General features: G+C 39.0%; 1 protein-coding gene across 1 annotated transcript; it reads left to right on the forward strand.

The window, feature by feature from the left end:
* Positions 1-20,068: 20,068 nt before the first annotated feature.
* On the forward strand, positions 20,069-26,490 carry tmem151bb (transmembrane protein 151Bb). Its single transcript, XM_048192216.1, has 2 exons — positions 20,069-20,834; positions 23,723-26,490. The coding sequence occupies exons 1-2, from the start codon at positions 20,745-20,747 to the stop codon at positions 25,124-25,126; spliced, it is 1,494 nt and encodes a 497-aa protein (XP_048048173.1). The 5' UTR covers positions 20,069-20,744; the 3' UTR covers positions 25,127-26,490.

A 26,490-nucleotide genomic window follows, 5' to 3' on the forward strand; every position in this document is an offset into this window, starting at 1 on the left:
AATGTGTATATTTTAGTTGCTGAATGCTTAAGTTTATTTTGACCATTTTCAACCACCGTTTTGCATCTACATGAAGAAACAATATTCATGAAACCATTTTACTTACGTAGCGTGACTTACATCCCAATAAAAACAGGATATTCAAGAGATAGACAGATGATGATGTCAGCTAAGAAAGTCGTTTCAGAGGTGGAGAAAGTTTAAGATTATGAAGACAAACATGTTTTCCTTTATAATAATGTGCACTGATCAATCATTCACAATATGAACGGGAACATGAATTAAACAGTCAAGTTTGATTCCATCTTTAAAAAAAAAATATTAAAATATATTCACTTCATGAGTTACACTACCATTCAAACGTTTTTTTTAAGAAATTGACACTTTTATTCTGCATTAAATTGATAAAAAAAGACAGTACACTGTAAAAAAATATTTTTATGATTTGTAATAACATTTTTTCTTTTGTCAAATCAACTTAGATAATTAATGTAGTTCAGATAACATAATATTTCAAGTTTCTGTTAATTAAACCCATCGCCTTCATTGTATTAACTCAAATTTTTAATTTTAGAAAACTCAAAACTTTAAGGCAACCAGGTAACTTACTTTTTTTTAAGTTAAACCAACAATTCTTTTTTACAGTAAAAACAATTATATTGTTACAAAAGATTCTATTTCAAAATATTTCTGTTCTTTTGAACTTTGTTCAAAAATTTTTGATCACAGTAATAAATTACATTTTACTATATACTCGCATAGAAAACAGTTGCTTTACTTTGTAATAATATTTGACAATAATATTAATTTTGCTGTAGTTTTGATGCAGCCTTTGTGAGCAGAAGAGACCAAAAATAAATAAATAAAATTTACAAACCCCAAACTTTTGAATGATAGTGTATATTGACAAAATTTCTTCAAAATTTCTTCCCTAAAATTTCTTTAAGACTGAATGCATCATAATTGGATTTTGAAAATCTGTTGTTTTCATAACGCTCCGAAGCTTCATGAAGCAGTGTTTTTGAAATCGGCCATCACTAAATAAGTCGTTATTATTATAATATTAATATTGAACCACTGTACTCACATGAACCGATTTAAATATGTTTTTAGTACATTAATGGATCTTGAGAGAGGAAATGTCATTGCTCCCTATGAAGGCCTCACGGAGCCATTGGATTTCATCAAAAATATCTTAATTTGTGTTCTGAAGATGAACGAAGGTCTTACGGGTGTGAAACAGCATGAGGGTGAGTAATAAATGACTTTAATTTATTTGGGTGAACTAACCCTTTAATTACTCACCTTTGTGTTGTTCCACGTCCTGTGCATCTTCAGAAGACAATGTACGATATTTTTGATAAAATCAGTGAGGCCTGCATTGCCAGCAAGATAATTAACACTTTCAGATGCCCAGAAAGCTACTAAAGACATATTTAAAACAGTTCATGCGAGTACAGTGGTTCAACCTTAATGTTATGAAGTGACAAGAATACTTTCTGTGTGCCAAAAAACACAAAAAAACAAAATAACGACTTTATTCCACAATATCTAGTGATGGACGATTTCAAAACACTGCTTCATGAAGCTTCGAAGCTTTACGAATCTTTTGTTTCGAATCAGTGGTTCGGAGCATGTATCAAACTCCCAAAGTCACGTGATTTCAGTAAACGACGCTACGTTATGTCATAAGTGTTTCGAAATTTCAATGGATCACCACGGGGGGGCGTGATTTTATTTAGTTTTTTTGGCGCACAAAAAGTATTCTCGTCGCTTCATAACATTAAGGTTGAACCACTGTAGTCACATGATCTGTTTTAAATATGTCTTTAGTAGCTTTCTGGGCATCTGAAGTGTTAATTATCTTGCTGTCAGTGGAGCAGAGGTCTAAAGTACTAGAGTAAATGTAATTAGTTACTGTACTTGAGTATCTTTTTGGCTACTTTGTAGTTGTTCTGAGTATCAAAGATATTGGCAACTTTTACTCTCTACTTGACTATATTTTTGAGCAAGTAAATGTACTTTTTACTCCAGTACATTTGTGATGAGTAATGCAATTACAAATTACATTATGCAGCAGTTTATTTCTGCTATAAAGAAGCAATATCGCCATCTAAGGGCATTGAAGGTACTATATCTTGTGCATTTTGCCTTTACTCACCCAAAACTTGTCAACAAGGCTACTTTACGTGAATGTGAGTGCTTTAGCAGATGTTTTATTTATTAGATGAGGAAATGACTGCAGCAGGTGATGAGGCTCAAACCAGCACATACAGTAGACTTTGACTATTTCATTTTACTTAACATTTTTTTATCTGCTATATCGACAAGACCATTTTGAAGGATATTGGTTTATTTTCTGTGCACTTGAGCTCAACTGAGACTTCAGAGTTTGTAGACTTTTAAAAGGTTGTTGTGTCGACCTTGATTTATTGCAACATTGAGGTGTTTCAGTTTTATTTTGATTTTAGAAAATAAACTTGATTTCCCATCTTACAAATCAATTGTTTCTTATTTTCACTGGTATGTCTCTCAGGACTAGTGCATCTCTGAGCACATTCAGCATGAGTAAAATACTCAAGTACTGTTAAAATCAGATACTTTAAGACTTTTACTTAAGTTGTATTGGAATTGGTTACTTGTAACTTGTAGTGGAGTCATTTTCGATGTATCAGGTATCAGTACTTTTACTCAAGTAAGGTTTTCAAGTACTCTTTACACCTCTGCAATAGAGGCCTCACTGAGCCATTAGATTTTATGTAAAATATCTTAATTTGTGTTCTGAAGATGACCGAAGGTCTTACAGGTGTGGAACGACATGAGGGTGAGTAATTAATGACAGAAATTTCATTTTTGGGTGAACTAACCCTTTAAACCCTCCAGCCTAGCCTTCTATAATTATACACTTGCCTCCTGTTCCTTCATACAAATGGGAGAAAGTCAAAATGAACATCTTGACAGCATGTTACAGATGCTTCTCATAGACATCAAGTTGAAAGTAACTATGAATATTCCTTTAAATGAGAAGTAGAACAGCTGTAGTATGAAAAATCCAACAACGTGACTCACTCTCAAGTGCAATCTGAGAAGTCAGCAAGCTCGGAGAGGAGTAATCGCTTTCTCTCAGCTCCTCAGGCTTTTAATCACAGCTCTTTGTGTGCCGTGTTTGCATATACTGCTGTCTTAATTGTTCCAGGAGTCAAACTTCACTTTGACCTGATTTATAAGTGTTTATATCCAGAAAAAAAATTAATACTGGTCTGTTAGCTGAAGTCTGAGGTGATGTTCTTCTTACGTTCTTCTCCAAGGACGAACTACTAGTCTTTGAATACTGTACTTCAAACTTCATGATGTTCTTCCAATGATGTGTTTGATCTTCCTTTTAAAAAGCAGGTAGTCCTTTCTGGAAAAAAGTAAAGAAACCTTAAAGGAAACCCCTGGTGTTAAGACTTGTATGGCTTAATATAACGTAAATGATGTCTCTTACTAAAATATGCAGTAGAAAAACCATGAAAGATTTACGTTATTTAAAAAAAACAAACATTTAAAACATATTTGGACCGATTTGGACAATGGGCGGCACCATTTTGTTTGGAAGTTTTATTCGTCCACATTGTGCACAACTTCCTATTCTTTTCTCCTCATATCGCTAGTAAAGCAGTAACGACTTCCATCGCTTCTCTTGTGGCTCATCGACCACAATTACAACCAAAAGCTGCACAATGTGGCATCGTATATTATATTCCGAGTTGTGTTGCGTTAAAAATAGCAATAGGACAGTGTCAGTAGCTCAGTGAGTGCAACCATTTGACGTCAGCGTCATAGAACGCAAACAAAATGGCGCCGCCCATTGTCCAATTCGGTCCAAATATGTCATGGATTTTTTAAATAACGTAAATCTTTCATGGGTTTTCGACTACATATTTCAGTAAGAGACATAATTTACATTATATTAAGCCATACAAGTCTTAACACCAGGGGTTCCCTTTAAATGGGCTCTATGTAGAATTCAGAAACCCTGGTTATTAGCGACACCTGTGGCTGTTAAGTGAACTGCAGCCAGCAACTTACTGCTCGTGATCGCGCTCGTGCAGACGTAAAGTACAAGAGACTGAACGTGATTCAAAACCTCGATATGCTCACGGCAAATACCATTGCAGCGATATATGTCATCATGTCGACAGATGAGGCAATTAAAATTACACTGTTATGATTGTTTGATTATTAGTATATTTGAGACTATAGATTATAGATCTGACTAGTTTAAATTAATAGCCTACCTTTATTTTGCATGACACATTGACATTACAGTACAGAATGTAATGGAAGAGAGGCTCTCGGGAGCGCGCGTAACCGTCACATCCTTTTGATTTTCACGGCAGAAACGTCCCGAATCCTTCGCATGAAAATCAATCTACAGGCTTCCATAGACAACCTAGAAAGACCTGGGTAAGGTCTTGTTTTTTAAGTCTCGTTACAAGCTGTTCACACATTGGCAACAAAAATAATTAATACATGAAAATTCTTAAATATAGCACCTTTAAAGCACACTTGTGTTGTTCCGAATATCTTTACTCTTTTGTGTAACTTGGAATAAGTCAAGTTAAGTCACCGTTATTTACACAGCGCTTTATTCAATACAGATGATTTCTAAGCAGCTGCACAGAAATAAACAGGAAATAACAGAACCAATAATGCAAACTTCATCAATTATGAGACCAGTTTAAATTCTGCTGTAAAGCAGCTCTAAAAAGACAATAGTGACTAAATAAATAGTAGACAACTATGAAGAGTTCAATTCAGCTCTACAGAAGACAGTGTCAATATTCAGCTCAAAGTTAATATAAACTTGTGATAAACTGCATAAAATGATCTGTATCACATATTACATAGGCATGATGCATTAAAGCATACATGACAGATTTTAACCATACTAAAGAAAGGAAGCATCATAAATTCTTGAGTTTGCATGGAGCAATTGCTTTGAACCTTTGAGTCAATTTACACTGATTATAAAGCATTGAGAGCTTGAAATCCAATGTCAAGCTCCTGCCAAAGTGGACTGACCGTTTGAAGTTCAGATGGTTTTCACAGCACGATGGGGAGTTCTTCTTTCACAGCGTAAAGTCTGACAGCACAAATGAACTTCAGCAAAGCCCCAAAAAAAGAAAAGGATGAAAAAGAATATCCTGCCAAATGGAACACCTATTAAAATGTGTTGAAGCGGATCCCCACCTAGTTCGCTTCCTTTTATCAAAGCTTCTCTTTAATCCTGATTATCATTACATAAATGTTTCATTTGAGCAAAGCCTTTCCACTTCCATCAGGAGTGAGACTAAGTGAAATGGCGTTCCATTAGAAATATTCGCCCGCATAAATCACGCCTCAAGGACAGTGTGCGTGGTTTTCGGCCACACATTATTATTTAAAACAAAAACAGTGGGTTATTTTCTCCAATAAATGAGATGATGTGGCTGGCTGCAGGAGAGAGCTGATTAACATTAATAGCACGTCACCTCCTTCATTCCCAAGCAATGAGGAGGCTGTGGGGAAAACCAGCGGCTATGTGAAGCAGATCACCTTCAATTTAGCGGTGGGAAGCTACTTTTGAGATTGTAGCCTGTCAAGTTACAAGCTACTCAATTTAAAGTAGTTAAACTGCAGTCGAGCTGCTCATTTAAAATAGACGGCTGCACTAGAAGCTACTAATAAAGACACTAACTACATTGAAGCAACTTAAAGACCCCCAAACAAAATGGGAGTTTTTTTTAGGCTTGTGTCTTTTAGCTTTGAACTCATCTATGTGCACCTAAAAATTAAGATTGCCATCATTTACTCACACTTGTGTCGTTTTGATATGTCCTGCCCCATCTTCCTGTTTCAATAGGAAATACATCAACAAGAAGTCAAATCAATAATTTAAGTATCTCATCATATAAAATATAAGTTAATAGCCAGTGTTTTGGGGGAACAATGAATTAATAATGAATGAAGACCAACTGCAACAATGAACAATTAAAAGACCTATTAAGATCATTTTAGCAAAATAGCAGAAAAATCATAAATACAGTCAATAATAATGATTTAATGGTTTAACACTTTTGACTAATAGGTGGTGGCCTTGATTGGATTTTCTTTGCCATTTACTATGAAGTTTTGACATTTGGACATTAGCATTTAGCCAACGTTCTATGTTTCCGAATTTCCTACAGTGGTAGGAAACGATTTCGAAGATATTCACAAAAGTCACCATGTTGCACAAACCATAAGGCAAAACCTAGTATGTTTGGTATCGTTGGATTTGGCAAGGATTCAGGAGTCTAAGGAGATGACTCCTGTGAAAATAAGTCCACATTTGAAGTTATAAGCATATAAATATTTTTTTCTACACTAGGTGGCACTGGTCTAAAACATCTCAGGCTAATTCAGGGCATCGTGCTGATGACCCATACTGAGTTTTGTTACGATACGCTAATGCGTTCATAAAATATAGCATTTTACCACAAAATTCAAAATGTCCTACGCCCGAAATGTCCGATATTGGAAATATGTATATCATTCGACTCGGCATGATGCCCAAATCTAACAAGACCACATTTTTGATTTCTGCACAAACCGTTCAGAAGTTATAAGCAAAATTATTTTTCACATCTCCGTACCAGTAGGTGGCGCTGCCCCAAAACGCAGCATGTAACCTCAGGTCATGCTTGTGATGACATGGACCAAGTTTGGTGTGAATAAGATAAAGTGTTGAGAAGACTTCATGCACTAAATAAAATTTGATTGTGCGTTTTTTTGAAAACGGTTCGACAAATCCCATAACTTTTTGTCAGAATGGTTCAAAGATAATCTGATTCAATTTTCATGAAAATCAGAGCAACAACCTAGGAGGAATTCGAAAAAAGTAGGTTTTTCGGAAAATTCAAAATGGTGAAAATGGAAAATTTTCATGACAGAAAAGGATGTCATATCGTGCAATCGAATCGTCTTGAGCCAAGGAATCGAAGAATTTTGTTTCTAGCCATTACGGTTCAAAAGATATTAGCATAAACGTGAATGAAAAGTCGGACAGCTGCTGGCGCTAGAGTGGAGTTAGAGACTCCAAATTTGCTATGTTGACAGTTCAGACTGTCCTCTATCTGTGTGCCAAATTTCATAACTGTCCCGCAAGTGGTTCTGCCATAGACTTCAAGAGTGGAAGAAGAAGAAGAAACGGAAGAATAATAATAAGGCAAATGGATACAATAGGTGCCTACGCACCTTCGGTGTTTGGCCCCTAAATATGACTTTATAATTAAAAATATTAAAGGAAAATTATACTTTTATCTAGGAAGGATTCATTAAATGTATCAAAAATGACAGTAAAGACATAAAAGATTCTGTTTCAAATTGATGCAAATTTCTTTTGAACTTTCTATTCATCAAAGAATCCTGAAAAAATGTATCAGTTTTGACAAAAAACTATTTTCAACATAAAAATTATCAAAAATGTTTCTTGATCACCATATTAGAATGATTTCTGAAGGATCATGTGACAATGAAGACTGGAGTAATGATGCTGAAAATTCAGCTTTCATCACAGAAATAAATTATATTTTACAATATATTCACATAGAAAATAGTTATTTTAAATTGTAATAATATTTCACTGTTTTTACTGTATTTTTGACGCAATAAATGCAGCCTTGGTGAGCAGAAGCAACTTGAAATTAGCATTTTTTGAAATCCAAACACACTGATTCACAAGAATAAATCTAACTTTCTAATGTTAAATACGAGAAAGCATGTTTGATTATTGACTCATGTGTGCACAATCCAGCATTAAAAACAGCGATCCACACCACTGTTAGCTGGAAAAAGTCAATAATGCTAGTTTTATTGTAAAATGCAGTTAGGTTAGTAGTCACTACACATTGTTAGTTACTCCCATGCAGCCCTGCTTCTCTGTCCGTGCTCCTATCATGGCCAAACACACCGGGAAGATTTGGGAGTCGTTGCCTGTGTGGCGTTCACAGGAGCTTTTGGCCGCCAGAATACAGACTGCTTGGGCCAAAGGCTAGAGAGCCCATATGCCGTGCAGCACACATGGACAGGGCTTCAGAGCGCTCTCAGGCTAATGCAAATCCTCAGCGCTTATCAACAGAAGAGTGGGACTATTAGCAGTGATTGGGGTTTGTATGCTGTGAGAGTGGCTGTGTGTGTTTTATCAGTACAGGCAGCCCAACATGTCCCGTTCCACTTCAGCATCTGCCGAAGCACTTCACTGGCTTCCTCCTTCTTCACGCTCACTGTCCATTTGCAGCTTTGCGTTCGGCTCTCGCAGGCCCAATTTTTTGCCCCGGTGGAGCCTTGCTCTGAAAAACTAGCAGTTACGTGACCTGACGAGTCATGCGCTCTGCTGGGGAAATGGATGGCGTTTCTATCAATTTCACTGAAGTGTTTGCTTTAAAGTGTGTCATTTTAGCTTGTCTGCCATTTGTTGGATACAGGGTTATTATAGTTAACTAAACCTAAAACCATAAAAAAAATCTTTTTTTGTGTTACTTTAAATGTTAACTGAAATAAAATAAAGTAATTAAAAAAACTTTATTTCAGCTAGTTCTCAAAATTAGTTAAACCAGTGTTGCGGTTTTGGGACGCTTACACAAACAGATTAATGTTACACTTTCTAGGAAGCAATGACTTCTTTTGGTTGAAATTAAAATTGTTACATATTAAAGTCGTCATGAAACGGAAGTTGTTCTCATCTTTTCCTTCCTATGTGACATGAGTGAAACGGAACAAAAACAAATGTAGGGCGGGGTTTGACTTTGTCCATGGGGAATTCATTGGTTGTGGTTTGCTATTGGTGGATCTCATGTGAGTGACAGGTTGCCCCGCCCTCATCATCAGAGAAGAGATGTTGCTGCAAGAGGGAGGGGAAGTTATTCTGATTCAAGATTATGAGGAACATGAATTAAAAAAAAAAAAAATGTGCACGGATAAATCATTTATAATAAACCGTCTCAGGTCCCTGAGAACAGGGAACGAGACTCTGCGCTGATCACGCTATGGGGAACGTCACTCGTGACTCGTGTTCGAAATGCCAAGAATCACAACACTCCAATCCTATTGGCCGGCGACAGCCTATCACGTCAAACGGCGCGAACCGTGACGTATAAAGGGAGCGCCTGGGGAAGTAGCCATAGGTCTGTTCAGCAGGCATCCCGAAGCATGGCAGGAAAGCGCAGAGTCTCGTTCCCTGTTCTCGGGGAACTTCAACTCTGCGCTGATCACGCTATGGGGAACGATATACCCAGGCCACCATGCTAGAGGAGAATGCATGCCCAAAATGTCTGGACAAACGTCCGGCAGTTCCAGGGAAAAACCAGGAGCAATTCTCCAAGGCTGTCAGTGACAGCATTCCCTACGGCCAACAGCCCAAGTTGAGCCTAAAAAGAGACCCTCCGAAAAAGGCCTGCCAAGGCTGCTCGAGCATCTGGGACCAACGAACCAAAGAAAGTGGTCCCTCTAAGGGAATGTGGCCAAGAGTCCAAAGGAATCCTGGCCAGTCACTAAGGGGGGGAAACAAAATCACCCCCAACGCCACCAAGGAGGCCTACTAATCTAGCGAAAGCCAAACCTAGCCTGGCCAACCTTGTCTGATACACAGAATCTCCAAGCGCAAACTCCACAGAGGAGAGCGGGAAAGAGCGACTGCAAAAGGCAGTAAGCAACTCAAACCCACACGCAGAGATGGGCATCCTGGAGAGCGAAACTCAGCTGAGTGCTAAAAACCCTCGTATGAGGGGAGTACAACCACTCATCCTAGGATCTACTCAGCTTCTGATAAAGGCGCTGAGGAGGCTGTGCGCTAGAAAAAAAAACCCTGGTACAGGGGAGCACAAACCAGCCTGGGGCCAGTCTGAACGGGAGACTTCACAGAAGTCTACAACCAATGACCGGCTTAGGGAGCTAAGCACAATTACACAGTCAACCCAAAGGGAAGTACGAAGCTCAACCTAACAGACAGACCGTACTGTAGGCACATAGCCATGGAGGCCGACCAGAAGGGGCCTACAACATAACTAAAGTTCTTGTAAACGAACTAATATCACAACAAGAACCCAATCCATAAGGTGGTATTCAGGATGGCCGATAAGGCCATTCGACTGAAAACATAGCATGCTAAGCGCATGAACAACCAAATGATTAGGTAGCTGTGAGTGCCCACGGAACAGCCCATCCAACACAATCCAACGAGCAGTGTACTCGGTAAAAGCACCTTTTTACTCTTTAAGCAAGAGGAGTACAGCGTACGCCATCACGCGCTAAAGAAAGCCCCATGGGCCTATAACCTCAGCAGACACGTGGCATCAGCTTGTGGCAGTGTTATCAAGCTCCAGGCAGAACAAACCAACTACGGAGGAGGTTAATGAGTCAGCCGGAGCCCTGGCCAGCCAGCGACAAAATCCCTTTCACTGTTTCTTATCAAAAGAAACGCAAAAGGTACATACCAGCATGTTCCAAAAAGGAGGCCCCGCGGGCCTACCCGTTACAAGCAGCGTCAGCTAGCGGCCATTAAGAGATGGGCATCCCGGAGAGCAGAACTCAGCTAAACGCTATAAACCCTCGTAATGAGGGGAGTAAAATCCGCTCTTCCTAGGATCTACTCAGTGGCTGAAAAAGCACTGAGGAGGCTGTGCGCTAGAAAAACCCTGGTACAGGGGAGCACAAACCAGCCTGGGGCCAGTCTGAACAGGAGACTCCACAGAAGTCTACAACCAATGACCAGCTTAGGGAGCTAAGCACAATTACACAGTCAACCCAAAGGGAAGTACGAAGCTCAACCTAACAGACAGACCGTACTGTGGGCACATAGTCATGGAGGCCGGAACAAAGGGCCTACAACATAACTGGAGTTCTTAATAATGAACTAAGCATTCCACAGAAACTCAACAAATGAGGCGATATTCCGGGATGGCCCGTAAGGCCAAACACCTGAAACATAGCATGCTGGAAGCATGACCACCAAGTAATTGAGAAGCTGTGAGTGCCCACGAAAACGGCCCATCCAACACAATCCAACGAGCAGTGTACTCTGTAAAAGCACCTTCCTACTCTTTAAGCAAGAGGAGTACAGCGTACGCCATCATGCGCTAAAGAAGGCCCCATGGGCCTACATCCTCAGCAGACACGTGGCATCAGCTCGTGGCAGTGTTTTAGGACAAAGCCAAACTCCAGCATGATAGCAAAGGAGGCCTGTGAAAGCCTACGACTCATGAAACACGCGGCGTCAGCTAGTGCAATCACGACTCACCCATGGTGAAGAGACATACAAAAAACCCACACAAAGCTGTGCCAACATGCAAACCGAAAGGAGGCCCTGATGAGGGCCTACGACCTCCATGAACACATGGCAACAACCAGTGGTAACTTATGACAAATGCCAGCCAACAGGCCAGTACTCGAAAGACCCATAGGTAGGAGAAGTACACACTACGCCACAGAACTCAACGAAAAGCCTGAACTAAGGCTTATTCGTACGGAGGGGGCATGGCCAATGGTGGCATGTGTCATAAGACATGACTCAACCATGGAAAGAATCTAGATATAACCAACCCAGCTGGGCTAACACAGAGGCTACAAAGGAGGCCTGGTAAGGCCTACTACTTTAAAGCACCATGTGGCGCCAGCCTGTGGTCATAACAGGGCCAATGCTCAAAGGGGACCAGTTCTAGATCCTACACGATAACTGTGGGGAACTAGCTACACAACCTGAGCTTAAGCCTACACATTCCAACAGGCAATGTACATATAAATATGCTATCACGGTCCAAGGAAGGCACAAACCCTAACCGGGGAGTACAACAAAACACCACGTTCATAGACAGAGGCTACACAGCTTGCTATCACAAAAACAGGTGCTTAACCTGTGGCAGCACTAGAGTAAGCTCACATAAATATGTAGGGCTAAAGTCTAAGAACCCCAAAGCAAAAATGCTTTGAACACACGTGCCATCCTTAAAAGGATAAATGTATTTCACAGGACAAATCTGACATTTGTACTGAAAACAAAGCATGAAGGGTTCTGAACAGTGAGGCCTAGCGTAACGTGCAACTTATCTCCTCAGAGATAAGGGCCTGCCACCTGAGAAAAACAGCACCAGGAAGGCTAATAGCAACCTAAACCTTAGCTGTTGATCTGACTAAAGCACCTACATACAAAAGTATGAAGGGGAATATGGGCAAAAACGGCCACCAACTCCCTCAGGAGGAGGCCAGAACTAGGAACTATACAACCACAAGGGGATAGTAAATAACAGGGGAATGTAAACAAACAAACACCTAACCTAGCTCTAGCCTAGCTGCTAGCTAAGGTCTATTGGGCCAAGCAAAGCTTGGACTTCATCTAGAAACCTACAAATATGAGGAGAAATGAAGCACTGCAAGCAAACAGTGTCAAGCGGCCGATAAGCTGTCCTGCACACAAATAACTGAAGCACGAGAGCCAACTCAAACCAAACTAAAGTATTAGCTGAGAAGCTACTCTAACATAGGAGGCTACAAAATAGCAGCCAAAAAGCGGCCTGCATGTTTTGAAACTAGCCAACCTAATGCTACAGTTATTTTGTCCAAAAAAGCCCCCTCTAACTTTACTGACTACATGCTCAGGAAAGCTATACAGGAGAAACAAAGTCCACACTTTTTATAAATATAAAAATATGGACCCAGCTTACCGTTCGTCTAACTGCCCGCGCGCGGCTCCTTTCTTAACGCACGCTCACGGCAGCTGCAGCCTGCCGAAAAGCGTGTCCCAAAAACACAGCGGCTCACATACCCAGCAGCCAGAGGAGCGGTCATAGCACACACGGGGCTACAAACACAGATGCAGACACCTCTTCCCTCGGAAAGAGTGTCAAACGAGAACAGAGCGTCCGAACAGAAGAGACGCTCGCAGTGAATAATAGACAAACACACATAGATGCCGCCCTCAAGCATTGTCTATGCGTTCGCTCCTCTCAGATAGAAAAACGCCAGAAACGTGTACATCAAGTGTCAAACCAGGGGACACGGATGAACACATTCTCCTGAACGTTTGCAGACAAAAAAGAAGTAATTTCCTACCGGAGTTTGTGAAACAATGGCATGAACAAAAAACAGTCCCGAAAAGACGAAAAGATGTTGGCTGCTTCCCCAGGCACTCCCTTTATACGTCACGGTTCGCGCCGTTTGATGTGATAGGCTGTCGCCGGCCAATAGGATTGGAGTGTTGTGATTCTTGGCATTTCGAACACGAGTCAGTTCCCCATAGCGTGATCAGAGCAGAGTTGAAGTTCCCTTTCGAAAGGGAAACTGCAATATTCTATAAAAAAGAAGCAAGAATTGCCCATTTTTTCACTTTAAGCTATGAAACGAAAGGCCTGCGTATTTTAATATTTAAAAAAAATGACACATCACCTTTAAGCACAATTTAAACTAGGGGTCAGCATGGTTAATTGGTTGACTAGGTGTTTTCTTTAAGAACCTGCATTTCATTATACTCAGAAAATTGCAAACATTAAAAGTCCTGTGAAGTTTCTCTATTCAAATGTAATGCTTTGACTGAAGTGCAAAGACTTTATAAAATATCTCAAAAAACATCATGAATGCATGTTTGGTCAAAATAACCTTGATAAGAAGTTTAAGGTACAATAGATCATGTAGGGTAAATTTCAGAAAATCAGTCAAGGTCACTAATGAAAAGAAATTAATACCACTCTTAAAAATAAAGTTTCCAAAAGGGTTTGTTTTTTTTCCACAGCAATGCAATAGAAGAACCATTTTTTGTTCCCCAAAGGATCTTTCAGTGAAAGAACCGTATTTTTCTTAGTGTGAGGAACATTTTTAAAAGTTTTTTTTCCACTATAAAGAACCTTTTATGGAATGAAAAGATTCCGTGGATGTTCTTCATGGAACCATCAATGCCAATAAAGAACCTTTATTTTAAGAGTTAAGTATACTGTAAATATAGAATTATATTTATCTTGACCCCTTTACGCAAAGATCACCGGCAGCCCCAGATTATTGTTGTTCAACATTCACTGCACGTTAAAACACCACACTCTTACTTGATCTGGACAAACTCAGTATGATTTGAAAGATTTAATACTCCAGCTTCGATATTTGACCACTGTTTATGATAGAGCTAGGTTGCAGTGACATTAATTTATTATTTTATGTCAGGAGTGAAAAATGATTAATTTGTCAATTTTGATATTTTGAATAGAATAACTACACACATTCATATTCAGTCTTGTCTGCTCCGTTTTTGTGTGTGTGTGTGTGTGTGTTCACATAGCTTCATTGAAAAGTGTTCATTAGGGCTTTTAGTTTAAGAGTGCTCATATAGTTCAACGGCACCTCAGTCATTTCCTGCTGGTATTGAGACTCGAACCCGCAAACTTCAGATTACCAGTCTGACTCTCTAACCATTAAGTCCTGGGTAGGCTATACTTCATTTTTTTTATGCGTATGCTAGTGTACGTGCACAGGCGTTCGACGCATGCGCAGTTTTGAGCAATCTCTCACCACAAGTTAGAACCCATGTAAACATCTTTGTATTTTTCATGCTAGAGTTGTCCAAATGAAGGTACTTTCTAACCTCTTCACACAATCTCTCGTCTATAGGCCTCCATCGTCGCTGTAGCTTGCGTGCTTTCCGGTTCTGTTTATGCAGTTTTTCTTTGACTACCTTGCGAATCAGCACCCCCAGGGCACGGTTGCCACCTTGTGGATAAATTAATTACTGCAAAAAAATTTAAATGCGCATGTGCGATCTGCGCGAACAATTAGAGACTATAGGTGAATAAATGTATATTGGTATCAAAGCGATGTGGATGGGGACGCCATGTAATGCAAGAATAAAGGCTAATAGCTGTTGAATAAAAACAAAAGAATAATGATAAAGGAATAATGAAGATTAGTTCTCATACCCGGCAAAGGTGTGAAAGGTTTGAAACATAACAATAGAAACATGAATGGGGCAAAGGGCAATATATATTTTTTATTAGCCCGCTCAAATACACACATGACATGGTCTTAGAAAATGTTTCATAAAATTCATATTTTTAGAGACAACATTCTCAGATTTGAAATGAAGCATGACCACACTTGTGGCTTTAGCTTCATTGTGTTTCTAATATTTTTATTTTTATGTTTAGATTATATATCTTAATTAATATTAATAGCAGTCAGAGTAATTCTGAGTCTTGAACTGTAAACTCTCAAGTGCTTTCTATGTTGGTTATGTGTCTATTCAGAATGACTTATGAGCAGCAACCTTTTTATTTTGGGTGTCATTTATTTTCCCTTGTCAAAATGGGGGGGGTGTGTGTGGGAGAAACAAATATTCACATTAAGAAAGGCTGAAAATGTTCATCTTCGTTACAGGCATCACCAAAGAGACTCAAAGTTTAGGGAAAATTTATAGCATCTCCTAAAACTGCGAAGAGCCCTGTTTCCATGGGAACTGCAAAGCAATCGAGATGAGGTTCCCAACCTGACATTAGTGAGATCCCACGGCACCATCGCAGTCTGTAGGCAGGAACTTTAAACCTCGTGACTCCTAAAACAAAGGCTTACAAACACACAACACGTCAGATCAAACAGAACCACTGCAGTGGGACTAGTAAACCATTACTGATGCAACACTCAGAGTGAGGCAATTCATCATTTTGGCCACAAATGCTGTGCTAATGATTGCATGATGAATTTTTGTTATATTGCACACATATTTTTTTTTTTTTTTTTTTTTTTGCCAAATCCCCAACTGTAATATGTACCAATCCATTTCAATTCTGACCTAATTCAATACAGGCAAACCTTCCCTCCTCTTCTGACATCAGTGTTTTTGCAGGGAATTCAGTGTGGAACAAGTGAGCCGTGAAAATCCACCGCTGTGAATCTATTACTATTGTTACATTCACTGCAGTGTTATTGATTAACTGCCTTCTATAACAATTAAAACCTTGAAGAGAGTAAACATAGCCTTTTCTCATTGGGCGAATCGCACAAAAACACTTCCAGGTCGCATCTCAGCCCAAAATCTGTGATTTTTCAGAGACATCCTTCATTCTCCTCATGCAGTGCACCTAATTTGCCACGAGTCTAATTTCACAGTCACTGTTGCGTGGCAGGGAAGTTTTCACCTGACGTTGAGATTATTATCTTGAGTGTCAGACGAGGCATTTCAAAAGGAAACTTCAATAGTATTCTTGGCACAGAGTCACTGTCAATGTCAATAAAAAAAACCCTCAAAACATTATTTAATTTGTATGTTAATGCATGAATTCAATTTGAATAATATGGAGAGGCTTGAATGGGTTTGTATTATAATAATAAAAAAAAAAATGTACAGTAAAACATTTGAGGATTACTGGAGACAGATACTGCACATCTTACAGTGTGAGCTGCATATAACATAGAAAAACTATACATTATTTTGTATGCGTGCAGTATTGCACCTGCTACTCAATGTTGGAAAATGCCTTTGACAAATAGAGGATAATGAATCTCACAAGAGAACATATCCGGGTATTATTTCACCCGAAACTCAAAGGGGAAAAATGAGAAATTATATTTTGCTTAAAGGATTAGTTCACTTTCAAATTAAAATTTCCTGATGATTTACACACCTCCATGTCATCCAAGATGTTCATGTCTTTCTCTCTTCAGTCGAAGGATTTTTGTCCATATAGTGGACTTGACACTGACATTTTAGATACCAGTGAAAATAAACAATTCTTTATTCCAATTTCAATTCCACAGCTGAAACTACTAGCCTAACTAACATATTTAAAACATTATTAAAGACAAGTAACACTAGCTTTCAGATAGAGACATTGAATAAAGTAATCAAATATAAAATTACACTGTAGTCTTCACTGTATAACTTAAACATAGATTAATGAAAAAGTGATTTTTTTCTTTGTCTTTTGTTGTTTGATTAATATTAAAAACAGACAGCAGCAGAAATATTAGGCTGTCACTTTAAGACAATGCACGGATCCAATATACTGATTAACATCTTTTTCTACTGTTTACGTTCACTATAACTTGTTTACTAGGATACTTGCTGAGATGGACATTTTTTGACAATTTTTTTTTTTTGTGTGTGTTAATTTTTCCATTTAAGAAAAAAAGCTCATTTCAGTTTTTGCATACTGTCTGAGATGCAGCTTTCTATGCACACACTTCAGACGTAGAAAACTTCCCACACAGTGTGTGAGTAACGAACTGAGTTACCTTGCACCTGAATATTTAAATGACCAAGACTTAAACTCTTGTGATGATGCAGTACTTGCCCCAAAGCATCATTCACGTTCATGTTCTAACAACATTGCATTGTTAGAATTCATAGAAATATTACCGGCCAACTGCCGATTGACACATTTCATATACTCTATAATTTTTACTCACATTTGGTGCTTGCCGACTGATAACTTTAAGCCCTGCACTGACATGTTCCAGTTAAAGAAAACATCCGCTGGTAAAAGAGAAAAATTTCATTGTATCAACTCCATAGTGCTGAGCCAAAAATACAGCCTGAAGCCCAGCAAACAAGCAGTCAAAACCATGTCAGCGAGCTAATTAAAGGTCTGAAGTGTGAGGCGGCTGTAATCCTGCTCACTTGTGTGCATCAGTGCCAAACACTGCAAGGGTCAGTTGTGCCCAAACTGCATACATGTATACTTGTAAAGGTTCCAAAAGGGTTCCAAAAAAAAAACAATGTATCATTCAGTGATCAGCTCTTGAAAGAGCCATGTTTTTATAGTGTTCAGAACATGTTAATAATCTAAAGAACCTTTATCCACTATAAAGAATCTTTTGTGGAATGGAAATGTTCCATGGATGTTAAAGGTTCCTCATGGAACCATCAATGCCAATAAAGAACCGTTATTTTTAAGAGTGCATTTGCAATGCATTTTTATAGTCACACAGCACAGGTCTTTGTTAATATATGTCATAGTTATATTCCAAAAAACTGCAGCATTTTTAGCTCCCACAAATAAAATATTACTTTAAAATATCTCTTAATTGAGGTAATTTTCTGCAAAAGCATTTGATTGATAAATTACACATCATGTCACACATAAATATTACTTTAAACCTGATTTCAGAGATTTATTTTGATGCATGTTCCCATTGTGACAAAATTACAGGCAACTTTTCTGTAGCTTTAATTAAAAAATTAAGACAGTGCCACACAGAGCCACTTAAAGGCTCATTAATGTGCAATTATGATAAAGTAAGTAAAGAATCTAATTTAGTTGAAACCTCAAAATCCTTCAGTACTAGGCAGAAATCAACTGCTTTAATTCGCTCTGGCTCTTTCCTGTGGATTTCCTCCAGATATCGGCTCTCTGATTCTAACGAACTGTGTTTGTTTCTGTTACACTGTCGCAGAGATTCACAAGCCACAGAACATCAGATGCGACTTTCATGTTTAACCATAAACAAAACCTCCCTGTAAACATGCTTATTTGGCCTGTTAGAGCAAGTTTCTTCTTCTTGCGTGCTTTTTGTGAAGTTCAGTCTTTAGATACTCATAAAAACAACACGATTATAACCCAGCTGTGAAAACATGACACCTGAGGATATTACGAGTTTAAAGGAGTGAAATACATATACCTTAATCTAAGAAAACCACATAATACATTTAGAAAGAGTCCATCACATGAAGCTGCCAGTGATAAGCATTTATTATGCTAAAACTGTTTTTACAATCTATAAATGGACATATTGGTGAACTTTATGACACCATGTACATTTCTTGACTGTATTAGCTATGAAATAATAAATACCCAAAACAGCTGCTGTTTGTTGAGTAAAATGTCACCGGGATATATATATATACACACTGCAGCACAAATAACACAAAGACATTAATTAAGAAATTATGTCATTATAAATAAAGCTCAATCTACAACCAAGAGATTATAGGCAACAAAATGTGCAGACGTTGACATTGAGAAAAAGGGAAAGACTATAGCGCTATCTGGTGGACATTTGGTAAATTGCATATAGCTGTTGGATGTTGAATTACAAATAGCTGTACACTGTATAAAAAAAAAAAAAAAAAAAAAAAAAAAAAAAGATTTGTTGGTTTAACTTAAGAATTAAATAAGTTAATGGTTGCCTTAAAATTTTGAGTTCATTGAAATTAAAAATTTGAGTTAATACAATGAAGGTCATTGGTTTAATCAACAGAAACTCCAAATATTATGTTATCTGAACCACATTAATGAAGTTGATTTGACAAAAGAAAAAAAAAAATGTTGTGATAACAAATCCTAAAAATATTTTTTTACAGTCAAAAAATTACCAGCTGGTAACCTTTCAATGACCTTTCAATGATTACAGTGCATGCACCTCATATTTATGGTATTTATATGCATATTTAAAGGCACTATAAGTATGCACAATATAAGTTAGGACAACTGTAAACCACTGAATATTTTAACAACTGATCATCTGATAAACTGATATCTATTCAGCTAAAATCTCAATCAGTATACTAGTCAATAAACTACTACTGAAGAAATAGTTGAGCCAGAAATTAAAATACTGTAATTTACTCACCTGTATGTCTTTCTATTTTTCTGTGAAGCATAAAAGATGTTAGGTTGAATGACAACACTATCTTTTTTTCATATGACTTTATATTTTCAATGTTCTGCTGCTTCAGCGTGTCACTGTCCGCGGTGCTGAATCTGAAATGGATCAGATGGACAGCTGTCAATCATTTTACATTCACAGACATTGCATGCAAAATATACATTTTATCACAATTACTACCAAAACAATTACTGTAATCGTGAATATATATATATATATATCTCTTTTAATGTAACACTTGCAATAAATAGCAGTAGCTAATAAATCACCATGATTTTACTGTAAAAACAACAACAACAAAAATACAACAAAAACAATAACTTACACCGTCTTGATTCTATTCATTCAACTTCTCACAACAGTTTTTTCATCAATAAATAAATTCAAATTTTGGTGACAGTGCAAAAAAAAAAAAAAATGGTGACAGTCTAAAATAACTCGCATTCATTTTTAAACTATTTTAAAAACATGTTTTTTTTTATATATTAGATTTATGTGATTGCATGTGTGCATCTCAGTAGAAGCGTGTGAATTTCACTGCGCTCAGTTGTCGACATCTGCTGTCAGGAGCTTCACGAGCACCACCACCACCATCATCATCATCATCCTCCCCACCCCTCAACCTCTCCCTGCGGGAACGACAATATCCAGCTCTTAACATTCCCAATTTGGAATTGCAAATCATCGCCAAAAGGAGCCAATTTGAGCGGCATAAACCACATTCTTTCTTAAATGGCGTCAGAAACGCGTCTCACACTCGCGTTATCGTACAGGAGGTATGGCGGCTAATCAGACGCGCTGTGAATCTGTATCAGTCAGGTTTTCAATGCATGTGCTTAATGTTATTGTACTACGATCATTTAAGCATATCTAATCATACTGCTGATCTTTATTTGTCATTTGAAAGATGCACACGCGCGCATAAATTGCCTAATCAAATCGTTGTTGCAAACGGGAGTAAGCGATGAAATTCAATTTCAAAATGCATGGCGGATGGACAGGCTCATTTGAAAGCGCTGGTTGCATTGGTGTGCGTTTGTGATTACTGGATGCTGAACAGTCTGGGGAGAGATTGAGGTGGTCCACACCCCGTCATTGTTCCAGCCATGTCCCCTCCAGCATCCGCTGCGACAGCCAGTGAGAGCAGCACCACCACCACTGTGTTCGAGGAAGACACGGACGGAACTAGAGAGGAGGTACTCGATTACTGACGCTGTTTTCATTTTGCAGTCATGACGATGCGTGAATAGCGCGTGATAACTCAAACAAAAACTAAAGATCCCCCAATGTAAACACGAGCATCGATGTGCACAACATGGAAGGAAGCATGCAAGTGTGTGTACACATCACTGCAGTGAGAATGCATGAGCAGAGATTGGCTTTATCAAATAACAAACAGCAGAACAGTCTTTGTTATTTTAAGCAATAGAGGTAAAATCCACTAATGCATGATACTATATAACAAATGGCCCCCAGTTTGACACCTAAGGTCAAGTCAGACAAACAATACTGTATTTATTGATCACATATTCAACCATTGATAGTGATAGGCCAATATCTGGCCATGCTCACTTGGTGGATTACCGTAGTAGTGCAGACTAAACCAGCCTAAAATGGTTTGCTGGTTGGTAAGATGGTCTTCCAGCCTGCACAGATGAAAACAGCTAACACCAGGCTGGGAAATCAGCAAATCAGCTTGGGCATTTTTCAGCAAATACATCAAGTTCAAAATGTCCATAAGTGTTCATTTAATTTCACCAAACTAATTTAGATTGATAAAGTATGGAGTCCAACTGTCCAAGATCCAAATGATTTTGAATTTCTTTTAGGGATTTTTGTGTTATTTTAGTAAATATTACAGTAAATATTGTTTAAAATAATTGTTTATTTAAAGCTGCAGTCCGTAACGTTTTTTGGTTAAAAATGATCCAAAATCATTTTTTGAGCAAGTACAACTATCTCATTATCTTAGCTCGAATCACAACAGTAAGCTTGTAATAATGTTTTATAATAAGAGCGACATGGTGGATTTCTGCGGGAAATTCGAGCATGCAGCAGTTCGTCTGTGCATCATTACGTCACGCCCGTAAACAGAAAGGAAGGAGTCCCGTCCAGGCTAGTCGGTTTTATCATGTGAGGATGCATATCATTTATAGCCTTTTCAAACAGCAGCTGAAATAATTAAACTTATCATTTTGATGGCGGATTGTAATCCAGAAAGGTCCAAATGACAATCATCAGTGACAACTGGAGATTCACCCGTTGTCAAAAAGCAAAAGACTTTGGACTGTGGAGTGGCTACAGAAATTGAAATCTACAGGTAACGCTAATATACACATAGTCATAGTAATGCTGATGCTGTTAACATTAACAATTTGAGAACAAAGTATAACAGTAATAAAAATGTGCACGGTTTGGCGTGATCCGAGCTAAGCGATCGTTAGATTTAATCATCATTGGCAGCGCGATTTATTGTAGGCCTAATGCTTTTTTCCCTCAGTTGGTCAGAACAAAAATGGCAGAAATGTTACTTACTTGTTCAGATGATATTTTCACGTGAAAATTCTTATATTGGTCATACTTTCAAGACGTAGAATCTGTGATTCTGAAGTACAGTATCCACACCGGTGCGGTGACTGACAGCAAGCATTCGATTCATCCGAGCTGTGCCGAGGCACAACGCACGTACAGATAACTGTTCCGCATATGACTGCAATTGCAGGTTTCAAACAAGAGATGGCGACAAAGAGGAAAAATCGCGGACTGCAGCTTTAATTAAAAAATAATAAAAAAAAAAATCCAATCAGATACCAATGAGATATCAAATGTACTTGGATGACAAAAAGTACAGAAACACACACACACACCCCCAAAAAAGTGAATGTGCATAAAAATGCTTTAGTCCATTACAGGCCATCTTCAGTGTTTGATCATCGGGAATGCATCACATTACATGCATTTGCTATGATGTCAACGTTACCTCTGCCATCTCTTTATAATTAAAGGATTAGTTCACTTCAGAATTCAAATTTCCTGATAATTTACTCACCCCCATGTAATCCAAGATGCTCCTGTCTTTCTTTCTTCAGTCAAAAAGAAATTAAGGTTTTTGAGGAAAACATACCAGGATTTTTCTCCATATAGTGGACTTCAGTGGCTACCAACAGGTTGAAGGTCCAAATGTCAGTTTCAGTGCAGCTTCAAAGGACTCTGCACGATCCTAGATGAGGAATTAGGAATTATCTAGCGAAACAATTGGTCATTTTCTAAAAAAAACAAACAAAACAAAACAAAACAAAACAATAAATATATATATACTTTTTAAACACAAATGCTCATTTTGCACGTCTCTGTGATGCACCATGCATTACATAATCACGTTGGAAAGGTCACGCGTGACGTAGGCGGAAGTACCGCGGTTAGGGCGTTTTTTTTTGTTTGTAGAGGGCGTGACTTAGTCTTTGCATGTTTGCTTTGTAAACACTTGCTCGGTACTTCCGCCTACGTCACGCGTGACCTTTCCAACGTGATTACTTAATGCACGGTGCACCGCAGGGCTAGTGCAAGATGAGCATTTGTGGTTAAAAAGTATATCATTTTTATTTATTTTTTTTCGCTAGATAAGACCCTTATTCCTCATCTGGGATTGTGTAGAGCTCTTTGAAGCTGCACTGAAACTGACATTTGGACCTTCAACCCGTTGGTAACTGTTGAAGTCTATATGGAGAAAATTAATTTCTTTTCGACTGAAGAAAGAAAAACATTTTGGATGACAAGGGGGTGAGTAAATTATCAGTAAAATTTTAATTATGAAGTGAACTAATCCTTTAAACAAACATATTGTTCAAGAACTACTAGCCGTTAGAAAAGTATGAATATGTTAGTGCTTCTCTTGGTAAGATAATAATGTGATTTTGCATGAATATTAACCAGTAAAGGAATACATTAGCGCATATATTCACATCTTGCTTTCAAACAGCAACAACATGCATGACATGTCATTTGCATAATTCACTGTACTCACCGTTTTTTCCATGGCCTTTTTAACTCATCTCCATTGTTCTCTTTTGTGGTTGACGAGCAGCAGAGGCCCATGAAACAGTCACTGAGCAAGTCTATGTGCAGAGAGGTGTTCTGGAAATGCTTGCTGCTGTCTATGCTCATGTACGGCTGCATGGGAGCCATGGTGTGGTGCCACGTCACCAAGGTCACTCGGTTGACCTTTGACAGTGCCTACAAAGGGAAGTCCATGATGTATCATGACAGTCCCTGCTCAGATGGCTACATCTACATCCCACTGGCCTTCCTCATCATGCTTTATGTCGTTTACCTGGTGGAGTGCTGGCACTGCCATGCCAGAAATGAGCTTCAGTACAAGGTGCACGTGGAGGGAATTTACGAAAGGGTCCAGAGGATGCAGCAGGCCAAGCCTTGCATCTGGTGGAAGGCCATCAGCTACCACTATGTCCGGCGGACGCGACAAGTCACACGGTACCGCAACGGAGATGCTTACACCACCACGCAGGTGTATCACGAGAGGGTGAACACCCATGTAGCCGAGGCAGAGTTCGACTACGGCCACTGTGGAGTCAAGGACGTCTCCAAGCAGCTAGTTGGTTTGGAAAAGTCAGCCATCACCAAACTGAGGTTCACTAAGTGCTTTAGCTTCGCCAACGTGGAGTCTGAAAACTCCTATTTGACCCAACGGGCAAGGTTCTTCACTGACAACGAAGGACTGGATGATTACATGGAGGCCCGGGAGGGGATGCACCTGAAAAACGTAGACTTCAAAGAGTACATGATTGCCTTCTCCAACCCAGACCACCATCCCTGGTACGTTTCCAACTACGTCTTCTGGACTGCGGCCTTTCTTACCTTATCCTGGCCGTTACGGGTGCTGACGGAGTACCGCACGGCTTACGTCCATTACCGTGTGGAAAAGCTCTTTGGTGCAGACTACATACCTGTGACACCCTGCGACGAGAGACCTTACTGTAGACGCATCCCAAGAGTCAACACCATCGACAGCACCGAACTGGAGTGGCACATTCGCTCCAACCAGCAGCTGGTGCCCAGTTACTCCGAGGCGGGTCTGATGGACCTTGCGCAACGCTCAGGAGGGGTCAGGCAGAACTGCGAACGCTGCCACCGTGCCATAAGCAGTTCCTCCGTATTTTCCCGCAGCGCCCTCAGCATCTGCAACGGCAGTCCTCGCATCCCCTTCAGCGGGAGTCGGTTCTCCTTGGGAAGACTGTACGGTTCTCGCCGAAGCTGCTTCTGGAGAAGTGGGAGCGGCAGTCTGGATGAACCCGAGAGCCCCAGCGAGAACACGCGATGCCTGTCCGGACGGATCAACGCTGATGAGGAAGACCCACCACCCTACCAAGATGCGCTATACTTCCCGGTGCTTATCGTCCACTGTAGTGAGAGTTGCCCCAATCACCGCTCCTTCCATAGGAATGGTTCATGCGTTGAAACATCATTATGATGGACCGCTTTACCTACCTGACCACTGAAAGAAGTGGAAGAACATCAAAACGTGAGACTTGAGAGCCTTTTGAACAATCCTCAATATTCGACATGTCCTGTTACTCAGGAATCATTTATTGGAATATTTATTGGCCTACAACACTGTACGCTTACAACAATGGACAGAGCAATTCCTATACAACTCCAATAATACACATTTATAGCAATAAGGAAAACAAAGCATTGGAGTTCTTGGTACAAGTAATAATTTTAATCAACTTGCTATCTAGGAGAGGAAAAACGGGCTGTTTTTGTTTGTATGTTCTTGACTGCTATAAAGAACAATTGCCACATCTACAGAGCAAAAACCTGGTCCTTTTTCTACAAGTACGACCAACTTTTCACCTTTATGGACCTTCTTAAATGTTGCACTTGAAGTTACATCTGTCAAATCATCTGTAAAAGAATGTTACTTTGTTTCTCTCACATAGTGGATCCCATTGGACCATGAAATGTATGGTTTACATTGGTATATGAACACTCCTTATGTATACAAGAAAAAGGTCATGGGTTATTTGTACTTTTATTGTGATTTAACTGCACCAGGCAGAACAAGTACGGTTATGAACTTTTATGGCGATGTTCGCAACACTGCGTATCACAAACCATGAGACACATTTCAGGCTATGCAACTATTAACCTCTGGTATGTTATGCCTTTAAAACGTATATACAATTTACAATGGAATGTATGACTGTTGAAGCTTTTCTTTACATCGCTTGTATGTAGTGTACAAACTATCCAACAAAGACTGAATTATTTAGTGAAGGCAGACATGAACAGGCTTGACTATTAGTGAATGTTTTAGGGGTTTTAATAGCTGCCGACTGCTCTTTTACTTGGCCGGAAATTGCAGTGGATCAGAGCAAATGCAACAGATCAAGTAAACATACAGTATAAGAGAGAGGAAATACATTTCTTTATGCAGCTCTGCATTTATTTATTGGTTAACAGCCATTTGATAATCAATACTGTGTATAATATTAAAAGGTGCAGCTTCATGAAAGCTCCATTCATCAACAACAAAGTATTGATCCTCAAAAATGGCCTAGATCTTTCCAAAGACATTTTTTTTTATCTCTTTCATGCAGTCGATCCATATACAGCCTGTATATCTCTGATCTGTTATCTGTTGTCTAAAGGTTGCAAAAGCATTTATCAGTATTGCATCCTATCACTTTTATACTGCCTATAGATAATGTATTCCATCATATCACGAAAAACTAAACTGCTGCCTTCATGTAGCACTCATTAAACATGAACATTGTTACATTAAATGGACATAAACTCACTGAATAAACTGCTTGTGGATACACATAAATG

The sequence above is a fragment of the Megalobrama amblycephala genome, linkage group LG5, assembly GCF_018812025.1.
Source record: "Megalobrama amblycephala isolate DHTTF-2021 linkage group LG5, ASM1881202v1, whole genome shotgun sequence".
Lineage (NCBI taxonomy): Eukaryota > Metazoa > Chordata > Actinopteri > Cypriniformes > Xenocyprididae > Megalobrama > Megalobrama amblycephala.

Bases quoted from the DNA above. Each gene is read 5' to 3' on its own strand.
- tmem151bb (XM_048192216.1), top strand. From the start codon at position 20,745: ATGTCCCCTCCAGCATCCGCTGCGACAGCCAGTGAGAGCAGCACCACC. The intron at 20,835-23,722 runs GTACTCGATTAC...GTTGACGAGCAG, and splicing joins CGGACGGAACTAGAGAGGAG to CAGAGGCCCATGAAACAGTC.